The sequence below is a fragment of the Pseudorca crassidens genome, chromosome 16 (genome assembly GCF_039906515.1).
Source record: "Pseudorca crassidens isolate mPseCra1 chromosome 16, mPseCra1.hap1, whole genome shotgun sequence".
Classification (NCBI taxonomy): Eukaryota; Metazoa; Chordata; class Mammalia; order Artiodactyla; family Delphinidae; genus Pseudorca; species Pseudorca crassidens.
This window is the reverse complement of record NC_090311.1, coordinates 80,606,825-80,622,675: the sequence shown is the minus strand read 5'-3', so window position 1 is coordinate 80,622,675 and position 15,851 is coordinate 80,606,825. Positions and strand designations below refer to the sequence as shown.

General features: G+C 44.5%; 1 protein-coding gene and 1 long non-coding RNA gene across 6 annotated transcripts in view; both read right to left on the bottom strand.

Annotated features, from left to right (window-relative positions):
• The window catches only part of LOC137209416 (uncharacterized), a 426,966-nt gene that overhangs the window by 72,500 nt on the left and 338,615 nt on the right, over positions 1–15,851 (bottom strand). The gene's annotated exons all lie outside the window — the stretch shown is intronic.
• Positions 1–15,851, bottom strand: part of PCNX2 (pecanex 2) — a 274,115-nt gene that overhangs the window by 71,346 nt on the left and 186,918 nt on the right. For all 5 annotated transcript variants that reach the window (XR_010936051.1, XM_067711081.1, XM_067711082.1 and 2 more), the window contains one exon: positions 14,907–15,036. Coding sequence is in view for 4 of the 5 variants with exons in the window: in XM_067711081.1 (XP_067567182.1) it covers positions 14,907–15,036 (130 nt within the window). In the remaining variant the exon portion in view is untranslated. The remainder of the gene's footprint in view (positions 1–14,906; positions 15,037–15,851) is intronic.

Below are 15,851 nucleotides of genomic sequence, written 5' to 3'. Positions count from 1 at the left end.
ATAACTAAGAATGTTTCTTGCTGGCTTCTCTTCACCTCTATCGCTTTTGGAAAGTTCGAGACTTGGTCCGATTTTCCACCCTGGCTGTGCTTGTAAGTCCCGGAATGCACTGCCTCCTCACACGTGTCCTAAACCGTGTCAATCCCGAAACACGCCTCGTGGATCAATAGACACACATGTGGAACCTCAAAGTGACTCCCAGGCATTTTTAAATTGCTCAGAACTCCCAGATTCATATACGCATCAGCCTCGGAGTCCCTTCCGGGGGGAGGATTCCCTAAGACCTTCCATCAGCCCCCAGGAAAAGTGAGGGCGTTTCCCGATCCATCTCACAGGCCTATCAAGTTACTTAACAGCCCCGCAAGGTCTGGAACCTGGGCACCCTGGTGCCTCACGTCATTGGTGGTCCTGGGTCTCCCAGTGAGAGAGGCTCCCAGTTCCCACTCTGGAAATACCAGAGGCAGCAGGCCACACCAAGGGGCCGCCCCTCTGCCTCCCTGCTCAGGGTCCGGGGCTGCGGAGAAGCAGGCGGGGCTGCAGCTCCCGGCCGACCGGGACCTCGGGGAGAAGCACCTCGGCACCACGCTCAGGAATGCGGGAGCATCGCAAGGTCCGAGCAGAATCAGCAAAAGACAAACTCGCCGGCGACGGTCCACACCTGGCCAGGTGGCCCCTCACCACCTCCTGCCGAGCCTGCGGAGGGGCTGCAAGGCTCCTGTGGTCTAGTCATCAGTGAGACAGCTCAGCAGATGAACTGGAGAGTGGCCTTGGGAGAGTCGTGTTGGTTTTGACTTGGGTCACTTTGGACCTGCCTGAGGGCGGAGGAGAGGTTTGGGACCAACGTCTGCTTCTGAGGAGGCGACAGGGCGCATGGCCACCTCTGCCACACCTGCCGCTGCCCCCCACAGACAGAGGCTGCGCAGATCTCCTCTAGGGACCCAGAGAAGGCCTTTCTGGAGTGAGGCACACAGGGACCCCGGGCCCCGGGCTGCAGCCGCCTTCCCTTCCAGACGGGCTCTCGAGTCAAGAGCAAATGCTTTCACTGACAGTCACTGGTTTTTTTGTTTTATGGGTTTTTGGTTTGTTTTTTTTTTTTTTTTTTGCTGTGGGAGATATTTTGAGAGGCTTCGGGACACAATGGAGAGGGCTTGAAATAAGGCCAGACCTGGTTAATATCTTGGATCGGCCGCTGCCTTATTCTGTGACTTTGGGCAGGTTACTGAACTTCCCTGAGTCTCCTTTTTCTGATCTGCGAAATGAGAAAAATGAAATTGTACTTCCAAAGTGGGTGTCAGGATGGGAATGAGTATGTCTGAGCAGGTGAGCAGGTGTTCACTAAATACAAAAAGACGACGATCACTCCTGTTACTGCTGCATCGTTCCTACTGCCTTTATTACATTTAATAGTAACATATCCAGGGTCCAACACACCCCTACGTGTGCATCCGAGAGCTCTAACAGCCCTATGACATCTGATAAGGGAGCTTCATGACTTTCTCTCCACAGTAAATTTGTCCAGGTGCTTTGAAAACATATCCATATAAATTGGGGGGTAGCTTAATCGCGAGTTGAAATATATAAATCCCTCCCAGCATAACTGCAAATTTGAATTACGGTGCTGCATTTTACTATTAACACACAAGCCATATAAGCTTCCTGCTTTATACTTAAAAAAGAATGCCTTTTGAGATGCTCAATGCTTTGCACAAAGATCTACAAACTATGCTTAAAACAGCTCACTGGGAAGAGAATATCCAGCAAAATCCTCCCCATTCTGAAAAAGGCAGAAAATAAAGCGTGAAGTTGAGAATTCCTTTTTCTGACTGCCTGAACCAAGTCAGGCATCCATGGCTCTGTACAGCTCATCATCATTAGCAAATCATGAACGAAGACCCAGATGGTGACAGGCAAGCCCACGTGCACACAGCACAAGTGAGGGGGCTGGAGAGATGATGAAGGACAGCGGTGACATCGACCTCTAAGGACTGGAATGTTGAGTTAAAGCCAAGAAGTTGAGAATTGATAGAGGAAATGTAACTTTTGGCTTTTCAGTAAAACACACATGCATGAGAGTGGGATGATGAAGACTTGGCTTGGTAATACCTGAGTAAAATAATTGCGAGGGTTGCAATTTTAAGAGGCATAAATGAGAGCAGAACACAGGACTCAGAGGAAGTAACAGGTCCCCCTACCATGAGCTGAGTAGGTGACACCTGGAGCAGTCTAAGGAGGGCACAGCCAGGGTCAACCCAGGAAACAACTGGATGAGGACGGCTGAGATGCTCAAGGTCTGGACCATTTCACACAAAACACAGATAGGACTGTTAAGCCTGAAGCAGAGACCTGAGAAGGGAAGGAGAGCTGCCTTCAAACTGGTAAAGGATGGAATGTACAGGAGGCCCCAGGATGCGGGTTGCTCCAGGATCAGCAGGTGTATCCAGGTGACTGGGGTATCCGGGTCATGCCACAAGGAGCAGATTCAGAGCAACCAGAGCCCCAGCTGTGACTGACAAATACCACACGGGCTGCCCAGTGAGACACAAGTCCTGCTCCACCCCGAGTAGGAGGAGGTCGCCCTTCTGTGGACGGTCCAGAGGGGATTCTGTAATTCCAAGGGTCCATGCTAGTCTCTCTTCTATATTACAGACCCAGGAAGGGGCTGGGAAGTAGCACAGTAAGACCCATGAGAGCTCAGAGACTGGCTGAAGTATTCTGACCATCTCTTTTGTTGTTTGATAAACCACAAAAGAGTGGCACTCTGAAGATCTTGTTTTTTCCACTAAGGCAGCTGTGATGCTCAAAGGACAGGACCTGGGCTCTGGGACTGGCTAAGGCCTCAGAATAAACACAGCACCTGATGGTGAAGACTAGTATTTATGGGGCATCTCACGGCACGCTGGTTGTGGATGTGATGCTCCGTGGTCTACACGTGTATTCTTTCATGGGTTGACTGTGTTCTGCCATTTCAGAAATGATTTCAGGTAGGTTGCAAGGATACATAACATATGTCTAGACTTAACGGAATTAAAAGTTGAAATGATAGCACCCAGAAATATAGGGAAGGAAAACAAAATGGGCACAGGGTTAATTTGGTGTTCATGACTTCTGGGAGGCACATAGAGACCGTCATCCCATTTTACACGAGTCCACTGAGGCTCACAGGCTGAATAATTTCCGAAAGTCAAACACCTAACCGAGCATACGGGCTGGGATTTTATTCAAGGTCTGACTGACCGCAAAGCTGGTGCTTTCTGAGGGAACGTCATTGCCTCAGGGAGAGCTGAGGATGAAGTGACACGGATTATCTTCTTGCTGACTAGGCTGAGACCAAGGGCATGGAATGCAGAGTCGAGTTTTTTGCAGACCAATCACATAGAATGATTCCTATCTTAAAGCCCAGCACGGTGGCCCACATACATGCTTACCGTATACTTGTTGACAAGGATAATGCCCAGAACAATTGAACATTTTAAAACCAACCCAGAGGATATAATAGAAATGTAACAGCCAGGAAGCTCTATTTGCCCTTCAGGTAGCTGCTATGTGTGTCTCCTCATAGCTATGGTATTTAACATTTTATAGAAGACTTTTGATGTATGAAAGCAAAGTCATTGTTAATGGGATTTTTCCTTCTTTAGGGCTGAAGACAGTTGACTCCTTTAGGAGTGAGACACTGGCTAAGATAACCAGGGCCATGAGTCACATATATACTTTCCAGCCTAAACATCTGTTTCACGTTAATAACAAAGTTTGGTTATTTAGCAATTGTTTATATGTAAAGAGAAGGATGATGAATCACAATATCACAATGTGTTTCTAAAGCCTCCTTTCTAAAGGAGGCACCGCAAGCTGGTGGAGGAGTAAGACGTGAAGATCACCTTCCTCCCCACAAATACATCAAAACTACATCTACATGTGGAACAGCTCCTACAGAACACCTGCTGAACGCTGGCAGAAGACCTCAGACCTCCCAAAAGGCAAGAAACTGTCCCCACGTGATCCAGGGACAACTTCCCCGGGAGAACGCACGGCACGCCTCAGGCTGCTGCAACATCACGCCGGCCTCTGCCGCCGCAGGCCCGCCCGGCACGCCGTGCCCCTCCCTCCCCGCCCCCGGCCTGAGTGAGCCAGAGCCCCCGAAGCAGCTGCTCCTTTAACCCCGTCCTGTCTGAGTGAAGAACAGACGCCCTCCCGAGACCTACATGCAGAGGCCGGGCCAAATCCAAAGCTGAACCCCAGGAGCTGTGAGAACAAAGAAGAGAAAGGGAAATCTCTCCCAGCAGCCTCAGAAGCAGCAGATTAAAGCTCCACAATCAACCTGATGTACCTGCATCTGTGGAATACATGAATAGACAACCAATCATCCTAAATTGAGGCGGTGGACTCTGGGAGCAACTGTAGACTTGGGGTTTGCTTTCTGCATCTAATTTGTTTCTGGTTTTATGTTTAGCTTAGTTTAATATTTAGAGCTTATTACCACTGATAGATTTGTTAACTGATTTGGTTGCTCTCTTCCTTTATTTTAACATATATGTATATTTTTTTCCTTTTCCTCTTTTTGTGAGTGTGTATGTGTATGCTTCTTTGTGTGATTTTGTCTCTATAGCTTTGCTTTTGCCATTATTCCTAGGGTTCTGATTGTCTGTTTTTTGTTTTTTTAGGGGTTTTAAGTATAGTTTTTAGAACTTGTTACCATTGGTGGATTTGTTTTTTGGTGTGGTTGCTCTCTCTTTCTGTTTTTATTTATTACTTTTTAATTTTTAATATTTTTTACTTTAATAACTTTATTTTATTTACTTTTTTCCTTTCTTTCTTTTTTTTTTTTCCTCCCTTTTCCTCTGAGCCATGAGGCTGACAGGGTCTTGGTGCTCTGGCCTGGTAACAGGCCCGAGTCTCTGAGGTGGGAGAGCCGAGTTCAGGACATTGGTCCACCAGAGACATCCTGGCCCCATGTAATATCAAACGGCAAAAGCTCTCCCAGAGATCTCCATCTCAATGCCAAGACCCAGGTCCACTCAACGACCAGCAAGCTACAGTGCTTTGATACCCTATGCCAAACAACTAGCAAGATAGGAACACAACCCCACCCATTAGCACAGAGGCTGCCTAAAATCATAATAAGGTCACAGACACCCCAAAACACACCACCGGACATGGTCCTGCCCACCAGAAAGACAAGATCCAGCCCCATCCACCAGAACACAAGCACCAGTCCCCTCCATCAGGTAGCCTACACAAACCATTGAACCAACCTTAGCCACTGGGGACAGACACCAAAAACAATGGGAACTACGAACCTGCAGCCTGCAAAAAAGGAGACCACAAACACAGTAAGTTAAGCAAAATGAGAAGACTGAGAAACACACGGCAGATGAAGGAGCAAGGTAAAAACCCACAGGAACAAACAAATGAAGAGAAAATAGGTGGGGCTTCCCTGGTGGCACGGTGGTTAAGAATCTGCCTGCCAATGCAGGGGACACGGGTTTGAGCCCTGGTCTGGGAAGATCCCACATGCCACGGAGCAACTAAGCCTGTGCGCCACAACTACTGAGCCTGTGCTTTAGAGCCCGTGCACTGCAACTACTGAAGCCCGTGAGCCACAACTGCTGAGCCCACAAGCCACAACTACTGAAGCCCATGTGCCTAGAGCCCGTGCTCCACAACAAGAGAAGCCACCGCAATGAGAAGCCCGCGCACTGCAACTAAGAGTAGACCCCACTCGCTGCAACTACAGAAAGCCTGTGCGCAGCAACGAAGACCCAATGCAGCCAAAACTAAATAAATAAATAAATTTATTAAAAAAAAAAAGAAGAAACTAATACTTTAAAAAAAGAGGAAATAGGCAGTCTACCTGAAAAAGAATTCAGAGTAATGATAGTAAAGATGATCCAAAATCTTGGAAACAGAATGGAGAAAATACAAGAAATGTTTGACAAGGACCTAGAAGAACTAAAGAGCAAACAAACAGTGATGAACAACACAATAAATGAAATTAAAAATTCTTTAGAAGCAATCAATAGCAGAATAATGAGGCAGAAGAACGGACAAGTGACCTGGAAGATAAAATAGCGGAAATAACTACCGCAGAGCAAAATAAAGAAAAAAGAATGAAAAGAATTGAGGACAATCTCAGAGACCTCTGGGACAACATTAAACTCACCAACATTCGAATTATAGGGGTCCCAGAAGAAGAGAAAAAGAAAGGGACTGAGAAAATATTTGAAGAGATTATAGTTGAAAACTTCCCTAACATGGGAAAGGAAATAGTCAATCAAGCCCAGGAAGCACAGAGATTCCCATACAGGATAAATCCAAGGAGAAACATGCCAAGACACATATTAATCAAACTATCAAAAATTAAATACAAAGAAAAAATATTAAAACCAGCAAGGGAAAAGCAACAATTAACATACAAGGGAATCCCAATAAGGTTAACAGCTGATCTTTCAGCAGAAACTCTGCAAGTCAGAAGGGTGTGGCAGGACATATGTAAAGTGATGAAAGGGAAAAACCTACAACCAAGATTACTCTACCCATCAAGGATCTCATTCAGATTCCATGGAGAAATTAAAACCTTTACAAACAAACAAAAGCTAAGAGAATTCAGCACCACCAAACCAGCTTTACAACAAATGCTAAAGGAACTTCTCTAGGCAGGAAACACAAGAAGGAAAAGACTTACAATAACAAACCCAAAACGATTAAGAAAATAGTAATAGAAACATACATATCGATAACTACCTTAAATGTAAATGGATTAAATGCTCCAACCAAAAGACAGAGACTGGCTGAATGGATACAAAAACAAGACCCATATATATGTTGTCTACAAGACCCACTTCAGACCTAGGGACACATACAGACTGAAAGTGAGGGGATGGAAAAAGATATTCCACACAAATGGAAATCAAAAGAAAGCTGGAGTAGCAATTCTCATACCAGACAAAATAGACTTTAAAATAAAGACTATTACAAGAGACAAAGAAGGACACTACATAATGATCAAGGGATCAATCCAAGAAGAAGATATAACAATTGCAAATATTTATGCACCCAACATAACAGCACCTCAATACATAAGGCAAATGATAACAGCCATAAAAGGGGAAATCGACAGTGACACAATAATAGTGTGGGACTTTAACACCCCACTTTCACCAATGGAAAGATCATCCAAAATGAAAATAAATAAGGAAACACAAGCTTTAAATGATACATTAAACAAGATGGACTTAACTGATATTTATAGGACATTCCATCTATTACAAATGGAATTACATTCCATTTGTAATCCCAAAACAGCAGATTACACTTTCTTCTCAATTGCTCATGGAACATTCTCCAGGATAGATCATATCTTGGATCACAAATGAAGCCTTGGTAAATTTAAGAAAATTGAAATTGTATCAAGTATCTTTTCCAACCACAGCGCTATGAGACTAGATATCAATTACAGGAAAAAATCTGTAAAAAATACAAACACATGGAAGCTAAACAATATACTACTAAATAACCAAGAGATCACTGAAGAAATCAGAGGAAATCAAAAAATACCTAGAGACAAATGACAATGAAAACACGGCAACCCAAAACCTATGGGAGGCAGCAAAAGCAGTTCTAAGACGGAAGTTTATAGCAATACAATCCTACCTCAAGTAACAATAAACATCTAACATAAACAACCTAACATTATGCCTAAAGCAATTAGAGAAAGAAGATCAAAAAACCCCCAAAGTTAGCGAAGGAAAGAAATCATAAAGATCAGATCAGTAATAAAAGAAATGAAGGAAATGATAGCAAAGATCAATAAAACTAAAAGCTGGTTCTTTGAGAAGACAAACAAAATTGATAAACCATTAGCCAGACTTATCAAGAAAAAAAGGAAGAAGACTCAAATCAATAGAATTAGAAATGAAAAAGGAGAAGTAATAACTGACACTTCAGAAATACAGAGGATCATGAGACATTACTACAAGCAACTATATGCCAATAAAATGCAAAACCTGGAGGAAATGGACAAATTCTTAGAAAAGCACAACCTTCTGAGACTGAACCAGGAAGAAATAGAAAATAGAAACAGACCAATCACAAGCACTGAAATTGAAACTGTTATTAAAAGTCTTTCAACAAACAAAAGCCCAGGACCAGATGGCTTCACAGGCGAATTCTATCAAACATTTAGAGAAGAGCTAACACCTATCCTTCTCAATCTCTTCCAAAATATAGCAGAGGGAGGAACACTCCCAAACTCATTCTACGAGGCCACCATCACCCTGATACCAAAACCAGACAAGGATGTCACAAAAAAAGAAAACTACAGGCCAATATCACTGATGAATATAGATGCAAAAATCCTCAACAAAATACTAGCAAACAGAATCCAACAGCACATTAAAGAATCATACACCATGATTAAGCAGGGTTTATCTGAGGGATGCTAGGATTCTTCAATAATGCAAATCAATCAATGTGATACACCATACTAATAAATTGAAGGAGAAAGACCATATGATCATCTCAATAGATGCAGAAAAAGCTTTCGACAAAATTCAACACCAATTTATGATAAAAAATCCTCAGAATGTAGGCATAGAGCTAACTTACCTCAACATAATAAAGGCCATATATGACAAACCCACAGCCAACATTGTTCTCAATGGTGAAAAACAAACAATTTCCACTAAGATCAAGAAAAAGAAAAGGTTGCCCACTCTCACCACTATTATTCAACATAGTTTTAGAAGTTTTAGCCACAGCAATCAGAGAAGAAAAAGAAATAAAAGGAATCCAAATCAGAAAAGAAGAAGTAAAGCTGTCACTGTTTGCAGATGATGTGATACTATACATACAGAATCCTAAAGATGCTACCAGAAAACTACTAGAGCTAATCAATGAATTTGGTAAAGTACCAGGATACAAAATTAATGCACAGAGATCTCTGGCATTCCTATACACTAATGATGAAAAATCTAAAAGAGAAATTAAGGAAACACTCCCATTTACCATTGCAACAAAAAGAATAAAACACCTAGGAATAAACCTACCTAAGGAGACAAAAGACCTGCATGCAGAAAACTATAAGACACTGATGAAAGAAATTAAAGATGATACAAACAGATGGAGAGATATACCACATTCTTGGATTGGAAGAATCAACATTGTGAAAATGACTATACTACCCAAAGCAATCTACAGATTCAATGCAATCCCTATCAAACTACCAATGGCATTTTTCACAGAACTAGAGCAAAAAATTTCACAATTTGTATGGAAACACAAAAGACCCCAACAGCCAAAACAATCTTGAGAAAGAGAAACAGAGCTGGAGGAATCAGGCTCCCAGACTTCAGACTATACTACGAAGCTACAGTAATCAAGACAGTATGGTACTGGCACAAAAACAGAAATACAGATCAGTGGAACAGGATAGAAAGCCCAGAGATAAACCCATGCACATATGGTCACCTTATCTCTGATAAAGGAAGTAAGAATATACAGTGGAGAAAAGACAGCCTCTTCAATAGTGGTGCTGGGAAACCTGGACAGCTACATGTAAAAGAATGAAATTAGAACACTCCCTAACACCGTACACAAAAATAACCTCAAAATGGATTAAAGACCTAAATGTAAGGCCAGACACTATAAATCTCTTAGAGGAAGAGATAGGCAGAACACTCCATGACATAAATCACAGCAAGATCTTTTTTGACCCACCTCCTAGAGAAATGGAAATAAAAACAAAAATAAACAAATGAGACCTATTGAAACTTAAAAGCTTTTGCACAGCAAAGGGAACCATAAACAGGACGAAAAGACAACCCTCAGAATGGGAGAAAATATTTGCAAACGAAGCAACTGACAAAAGATTAATCTCCAAAATATACAAGCAGCTCATGCAGCTCAATATCAGAAAAACAAACAACCCAATCCAAAAATGGGCAGAAGACCTAAATAGACATTTCTCCAAAGAAGATATACAGATTGCCAACAAACACATGAAAGAATGCTCAACATCACTAATCATTAGAGAAATGCAAATCAAAACTACAATGAGGTATCACCTCACACCGGTCAGAATGGCCATCATCAAAAAATCTACAAACAATAAATGCTGGAGAGGGTGTGGAGAAAAGGGAACCCTCTTGCACTGTTGGTGGGAATGTAAATTGATATAGTCACTATGGAGAACAGTATGGAGGTTCCTTTAAAAACTAAATATAGAACTACCATACGACCCAGCAATCACACTACTGGGCATATACCCTGAGAAAACCATAATTCAAAAAGAGTCATGTACCAAAATGTTCATTGCAGCTCTATTTACAATAGCCAGGACATGGAAGCAACCTAAGTGTCCATCAACAGATGAATGGACAAAGAAGATGTGGCACACATATACAATGGAGTATTACTCAGCCATAAAAAGAAACAAAAGTGAGCTATTTGTAGTGAGGTGGATGGACCTAGAGTCTGTCACACAGAGTGAAGTAAGTCAGAAAGAGAAAAACAAATGCCGTATGCTAACACATATATATGGAGTCTAAAATGGTTGTGAAGCACCTAGAGGCAGGACAGGAATAAAGACACAGACAGAGAGAATGGACCTGAGGACACGGCGGACAGGAAGGGTAAACCGGGACGAAGTTGAGAGAGTGGCATGGACACATATACACTACCAAGTGTAAAATAGCTAGCTAGTGGGAAGCAGCCGCATAGCACAGGGAGATCAGCTCGGTGCTTTGTGACCACCTAGAGGGGTGGGGTAGGGAGGGTGGGAGGGAGATGCAAGAGGGAGGGGATATGGGGCTAGAGGTACACGTATAGCTGATTCAGTTTGTTATAGAGCAGAAACTAACACTACCATGTAAAGCAGTTATACTCCAATAAAGATGCTAAAAAAAATACTCTGACATAAGGGGATTTACAAACACCAGGCACTGTTATTATAGTGCATTCGCTATTGCTGCCTGTAAGTTAAATGGAGACAGCAGGCAGGACTCATCAAGACCAATTTTAAAGACCTTCTTAGTAAGAACAGTTTAATAGTGCACAGCCTGACGGTAGTGAATGAAATCCAGATTACGATTTCCTTTCCCTTTTACATAATATTGTTGGATTTAATTCATTTAAGAAATAGTTACAGAACATTTTCTGTGTGCGTGACCCCGTAGGGACACAAAGATGAATAAAAACAAGTCCAGGCTTGGAGGTAGAGTCAGTCCACACCAATCCTTGGTACAATGTACTGATGGTCACAGAGCAAATTTATCTTCCAAAGGTGACCACTACAGTACCTCTCATCCGACAAGTGCTTCCTGAACCTTCCATTCATCCATCAGGAGGTGGAATATGATACCCCTCTTTGTGAGTCTGTGTGTGGGTGGGTGGAAGTGGAGGGAGTGGGGGAGGGAAGGGCACTCGGTGAGAAGGGCACAGCCGAGGGCGGGCTGGGAATGAAAACTGCACAATATGCGATGTATGAAATAGTACTGTGGGAGATTAGGACTCAGGTGAGGTGGGTCTATATTTGTGCTCCTATATGATAGCCTCGAGTCACATGCGGCTACTTAAATGTAAGTGAATTAAAATTCAATAGAATTAAAACCTCAGCCACACTAGCCCTGTTCCAAGCGCTGGGAGGGCTCCCATATTGGACAAGGTAGATAGAGCATTTACATCAGTGCTGGGCTCTGAGGTACGTCTCCTTGTCGCCCAGGCAGCAGTGTCCCACCGCGGGCTTCTGAGACAGTGGGACCTGGTGCTGTGTCTGGGGAATCAACCAGGGAGCAGGTTAGTTAGGTGGGCAGAGGATACGTTTGTCACCAGCCCCCAGTGAGGAGTGGCGTTGGAGGACAAAAAGTCTGCAGATTTCAAGACAGCCCAGGCTGGGGAAAACAGACGGGCCAGAGTCACCAGGTAGCTGGTGATTTACTTATCGGTTCCATAGAGTATGAAAACGGTTCCGTTACGGTACAGGGCTCGCTGGAGACTTGCAAAAACCAAAGGCAGCTTAGGAGGTTTGGAAGAAAAATCAAAGGACTGGAAAGTGAAGGAGCAGGGGTGGAAAGGAAGAGGAGGCCAGGAGAGGGGATGGCAAGTGCCCCCTCATCACACCCCCAGGGTGGGGCTGGCGACCATGGCACCCACTGGCAGATCGTGGTCACTGTCGTGAGAGGGGAGAATATCTCTCAGTCAGTGGTGGGACGGCGAGTAAACACTCAATTACCCTAACAACTGCTTCTCTGTATCGGACTGAAAAGAAATGGTAGGAGCAGCTACAGAGACACTCACAAATAAGAACAGGAAAAGTCATTAGTGTTTGAAATAAAAACCAACAGTTTCAGATACAGAGAATGGGCTTTCCAGAGGGCTTGCAGGGATCCAGATGAGATTTCCTGCCATTTCCTTTCCTGGTACCCACCACTCTTACTGTCCTGAATTCCATCACTGATCTTTTTTTTTTTTTTTTTTTTGCGGTACGTGGGCCTCTCACTGTTGTGGCCTCTTCCGTTGCGGAGCACAGGCTCCGGACGCGCAGGCTCAGCGGCCATGGCTCACGGGCCCAGCCGCTCCGCGGCATGTGGGATCCTCCCGGACCGGGGCACGAACCCGTGTCCCCTGCATCAGCAGGCAGACTCTCAACCACTGCGCCACCAGGGAAGCCCCATCACTGATCGTTTAAGCAGATGATCACAGGGCTCTGTATTCTGAGCTTAAACACAAGTTGACAAGAGGCTTCCAGCTGGCTGCGTTCGGCATCAGCGTCTCTCCCCACCCCTCAGTGGGACTGAACATTTTCCCCACCTTGGCTCCTTCAGAGAGACCTAGGAAAGGCAGGATGTCCTTATGCGTTGCCACAGCCTCTGCTGTCCCCTTCTCAGCCTAGCACAGCCGACCAAAGCCCCGACATGCAACGGAGTGCTACACTGGGGGAAAGAATGGATCACAACATCACCAATTCTTTGTGAGGCTGAATAAGGAAACACTCCAGTAGCCCAGACTTATAAGTAACCCACGTAAACTGACGGTTCAGACCTCGGGGTACGGTGCCGAGCAGGTAACTGAATCTTGGCGGGGAGGAGGCTAAATAAGAAAATCCCAAACTTGCGTTGCACAGGCGTTAGGGTGCCTCCCCTCAGTAAAAGCGTCTCACAAAGATTTCTCCATTCCCCTTTCTACTGGGGAAGCTTCACACCCCCTCCAGCTCAAAGGGGATGCGATTTGCTTATCAACTCCTCCCCCCCCGCCCGCCAAGAAAACTGGTTCCTAACTTCTCTGAGAACAGGAGACAAAAAGAAATCTTTTGTGTTACAGAGCACGTTTAAAATATCTTGCACTTTCTTGCATAGTTAAAAGCACACGAGATTGCCACACTTCTTATTCACAAGCGTTTGCACTTTCCAGAAGTGCGATTTTTAAGAGCTCCACAAAGGTTCCCCCAAATTGTTTTCTCCTTAAAAAGCATAAAGACAAGCCAGCGCTGGTGGTTTTCTTTTCCTTCTGACACTGTAAATACGCACCGCATCTCTTTAGACAAATGCCAAAGAGGACTCTTGTTTACGTGCATATTTCAAGACGGCTTCACTCGTAGAGCAAAAAGCCCACCTCTCTTAAAAGATGAGGAACCCGTGGGACACACAAGGGGCCTTCCCCACCTCTTGGTGGTCTCCCAGCACTGGCTTACCTTGGGGTGCTCCGGTTTGGTTGGATTTCCCCAGGACCCATAAATGTGAGGTCCTGGGGATGGGATACCTGTTAGCATGGGTCAGGTGGGGACAGGGTTTCCAGGCAGGGCAGTCAGAGAAGAATCCCACCAGCGCAGGCCAGCATGATGCTTACTTTGTTCTAGGTGCTTTAGGTCTATTAACTCGTATTCTCCCCACAAGGCTGTGAAGTAGGCCTTATTCCTTTGCCCCCATTTTACAGAAGAGGAGAGAGGCCTTGAGGTCACCAGCATCGAGGGGGGAGGCGAGGTGTGAGCCCAGGCAGGCTGGCGGCCCAGGCTGTGTTTTCATCACGACGCCCTACCACCTGCCCCAGAAGGACGTGCATCTTCCGTGCACATAAACCATCTAACCACACAGATCTCCTAACTTAACGCTGGCCTCTGTGAGACGTGAAGGGCGCATTGTAAAGGGGCAGAGCAGCAGAAAAGGTAGACACGTTACAGAAGATGGATTAGGGCTTGGACACAATAGCCCAGATATGGCTAGTAAATTAGGGCAGATGAGATCTGCAACGGAAGACGACCCCAGCTGGAGACAGGCTGGCCCGCCCCACCTCCTCCTCTGGCTGTTCTCAGGCCCTCCCCCGACAAATCATTAACAACTCTTGAAAGTTACTCAGTTACCCATCACTCCTCCCTCCCCACCACTCCTGAAAAAATCACTGCCCTCGCTCCATCACTGTTTGCTTGAGGAAATTCAGGACTGACTGGTCTAAACAGTCAAGACAGAGTGCAGAAATCATCTTCTACAAGTTTAATGATGCTCAGAAAAAATGGTATGCTCTCCTGTGTTGAGCTGTGACGCAGGTACACTTGTACATGACATGTATATTTCAAAGGCCCACAGAAGGGAGCCGTGCCCCCCAGGGGTAATCTCACCTCGGCTCCTGAGACAACCTCTCTGAGGGCAACTGCTGAGAGTGGGTGGTGATATCTCACTTTCCTTCACAACTGGTGAAACCTAGACTAGTACCTGACTGCAAATTTGCCATCGGTCAGGCTTGGTCCAGAGCCTGGAAGCCCCCGTGCTGAGTGGATAACTGGGTGGGTGGAGGGAGTTTGCTAGGGCTGCCCCACAGGAGGGCAAAGCATGAAGCCTGGACTTTTCATAGAAAAGGTCAAGGAGCATCCTGAACATGAATCCTAGGAAAGCAAGTCAGCAACGATTTTAGGATCTTACTTGTAGTTTTTCTCCCAGAATTTCACTGGCCTGACATACGATGTGATAAAAATGACACTCCCAAGAAACGGGCTCAGTGGAGTAGAAAAGATCGACGTGGCAAACGCCTGAAAGAAAAGCATGGCAGAATCTGAGAATTTTGAGTTAAGGAAAAAAAAGAAGTGTTCATGATTATTCTTCCACATAGTATTTGCGATTTTGACTAGTTTATATGAAAGCCATTTTCTCACCAAGGAAAGAAAGAAGGGCCTACCCGTGATCTCTCTATGTACATATTTGGAAATATAAAACTTTCAATAATATCCTGCTAGGTCTCATTTCACCCCCATGAAAACCAAATGATTCTCATAAAAATCCCAGCAGTCTCAGCATGATTCGTGGCAAAGATTTAATATCTAAGATTTGAAAAGAACAGTTTCTTTTTACTGAGATATTGTTAGCTGAACCAAACACACTGTGGTACATTCACTAAGGTATCAAGCAGCTTTATAAATAATTAAAATTAAATTACACTTGGAAAGTAAATAAATAGCATTGTTTGGGAAGATAGCATCTCTATTCCTCAAAGAATCTTTTCCCACTATTCAAAAATATGTATCTTTTTTATCATACACTGAACACCAATGGCTCGATTCAACTCATGTCTGGTTTATAAGCTAAAAATGTGTACTCACGTCCCAGCATGCCGTAGGCTAAGCCACCACCCTGGCACTCGGTACGGGTTTCCCACTTCTTGGCATGCCTCAGTTTCACACACTCTGATCAGAAATGTAATTGTTCAATATTAAAATTAGTATGGCCCTCACTTTGGGCTTAAGCCCAACTAATTGATCTCTGGAAATCTGGGGGAGGTGCCAGAAGGGCTGGTCCCTCCCCAGGCTCACTCCATCATTGGAGAGCTTCTCCCGGCTGTCAATCACGGGGCCTTTGATTTGTTAAAGCCAG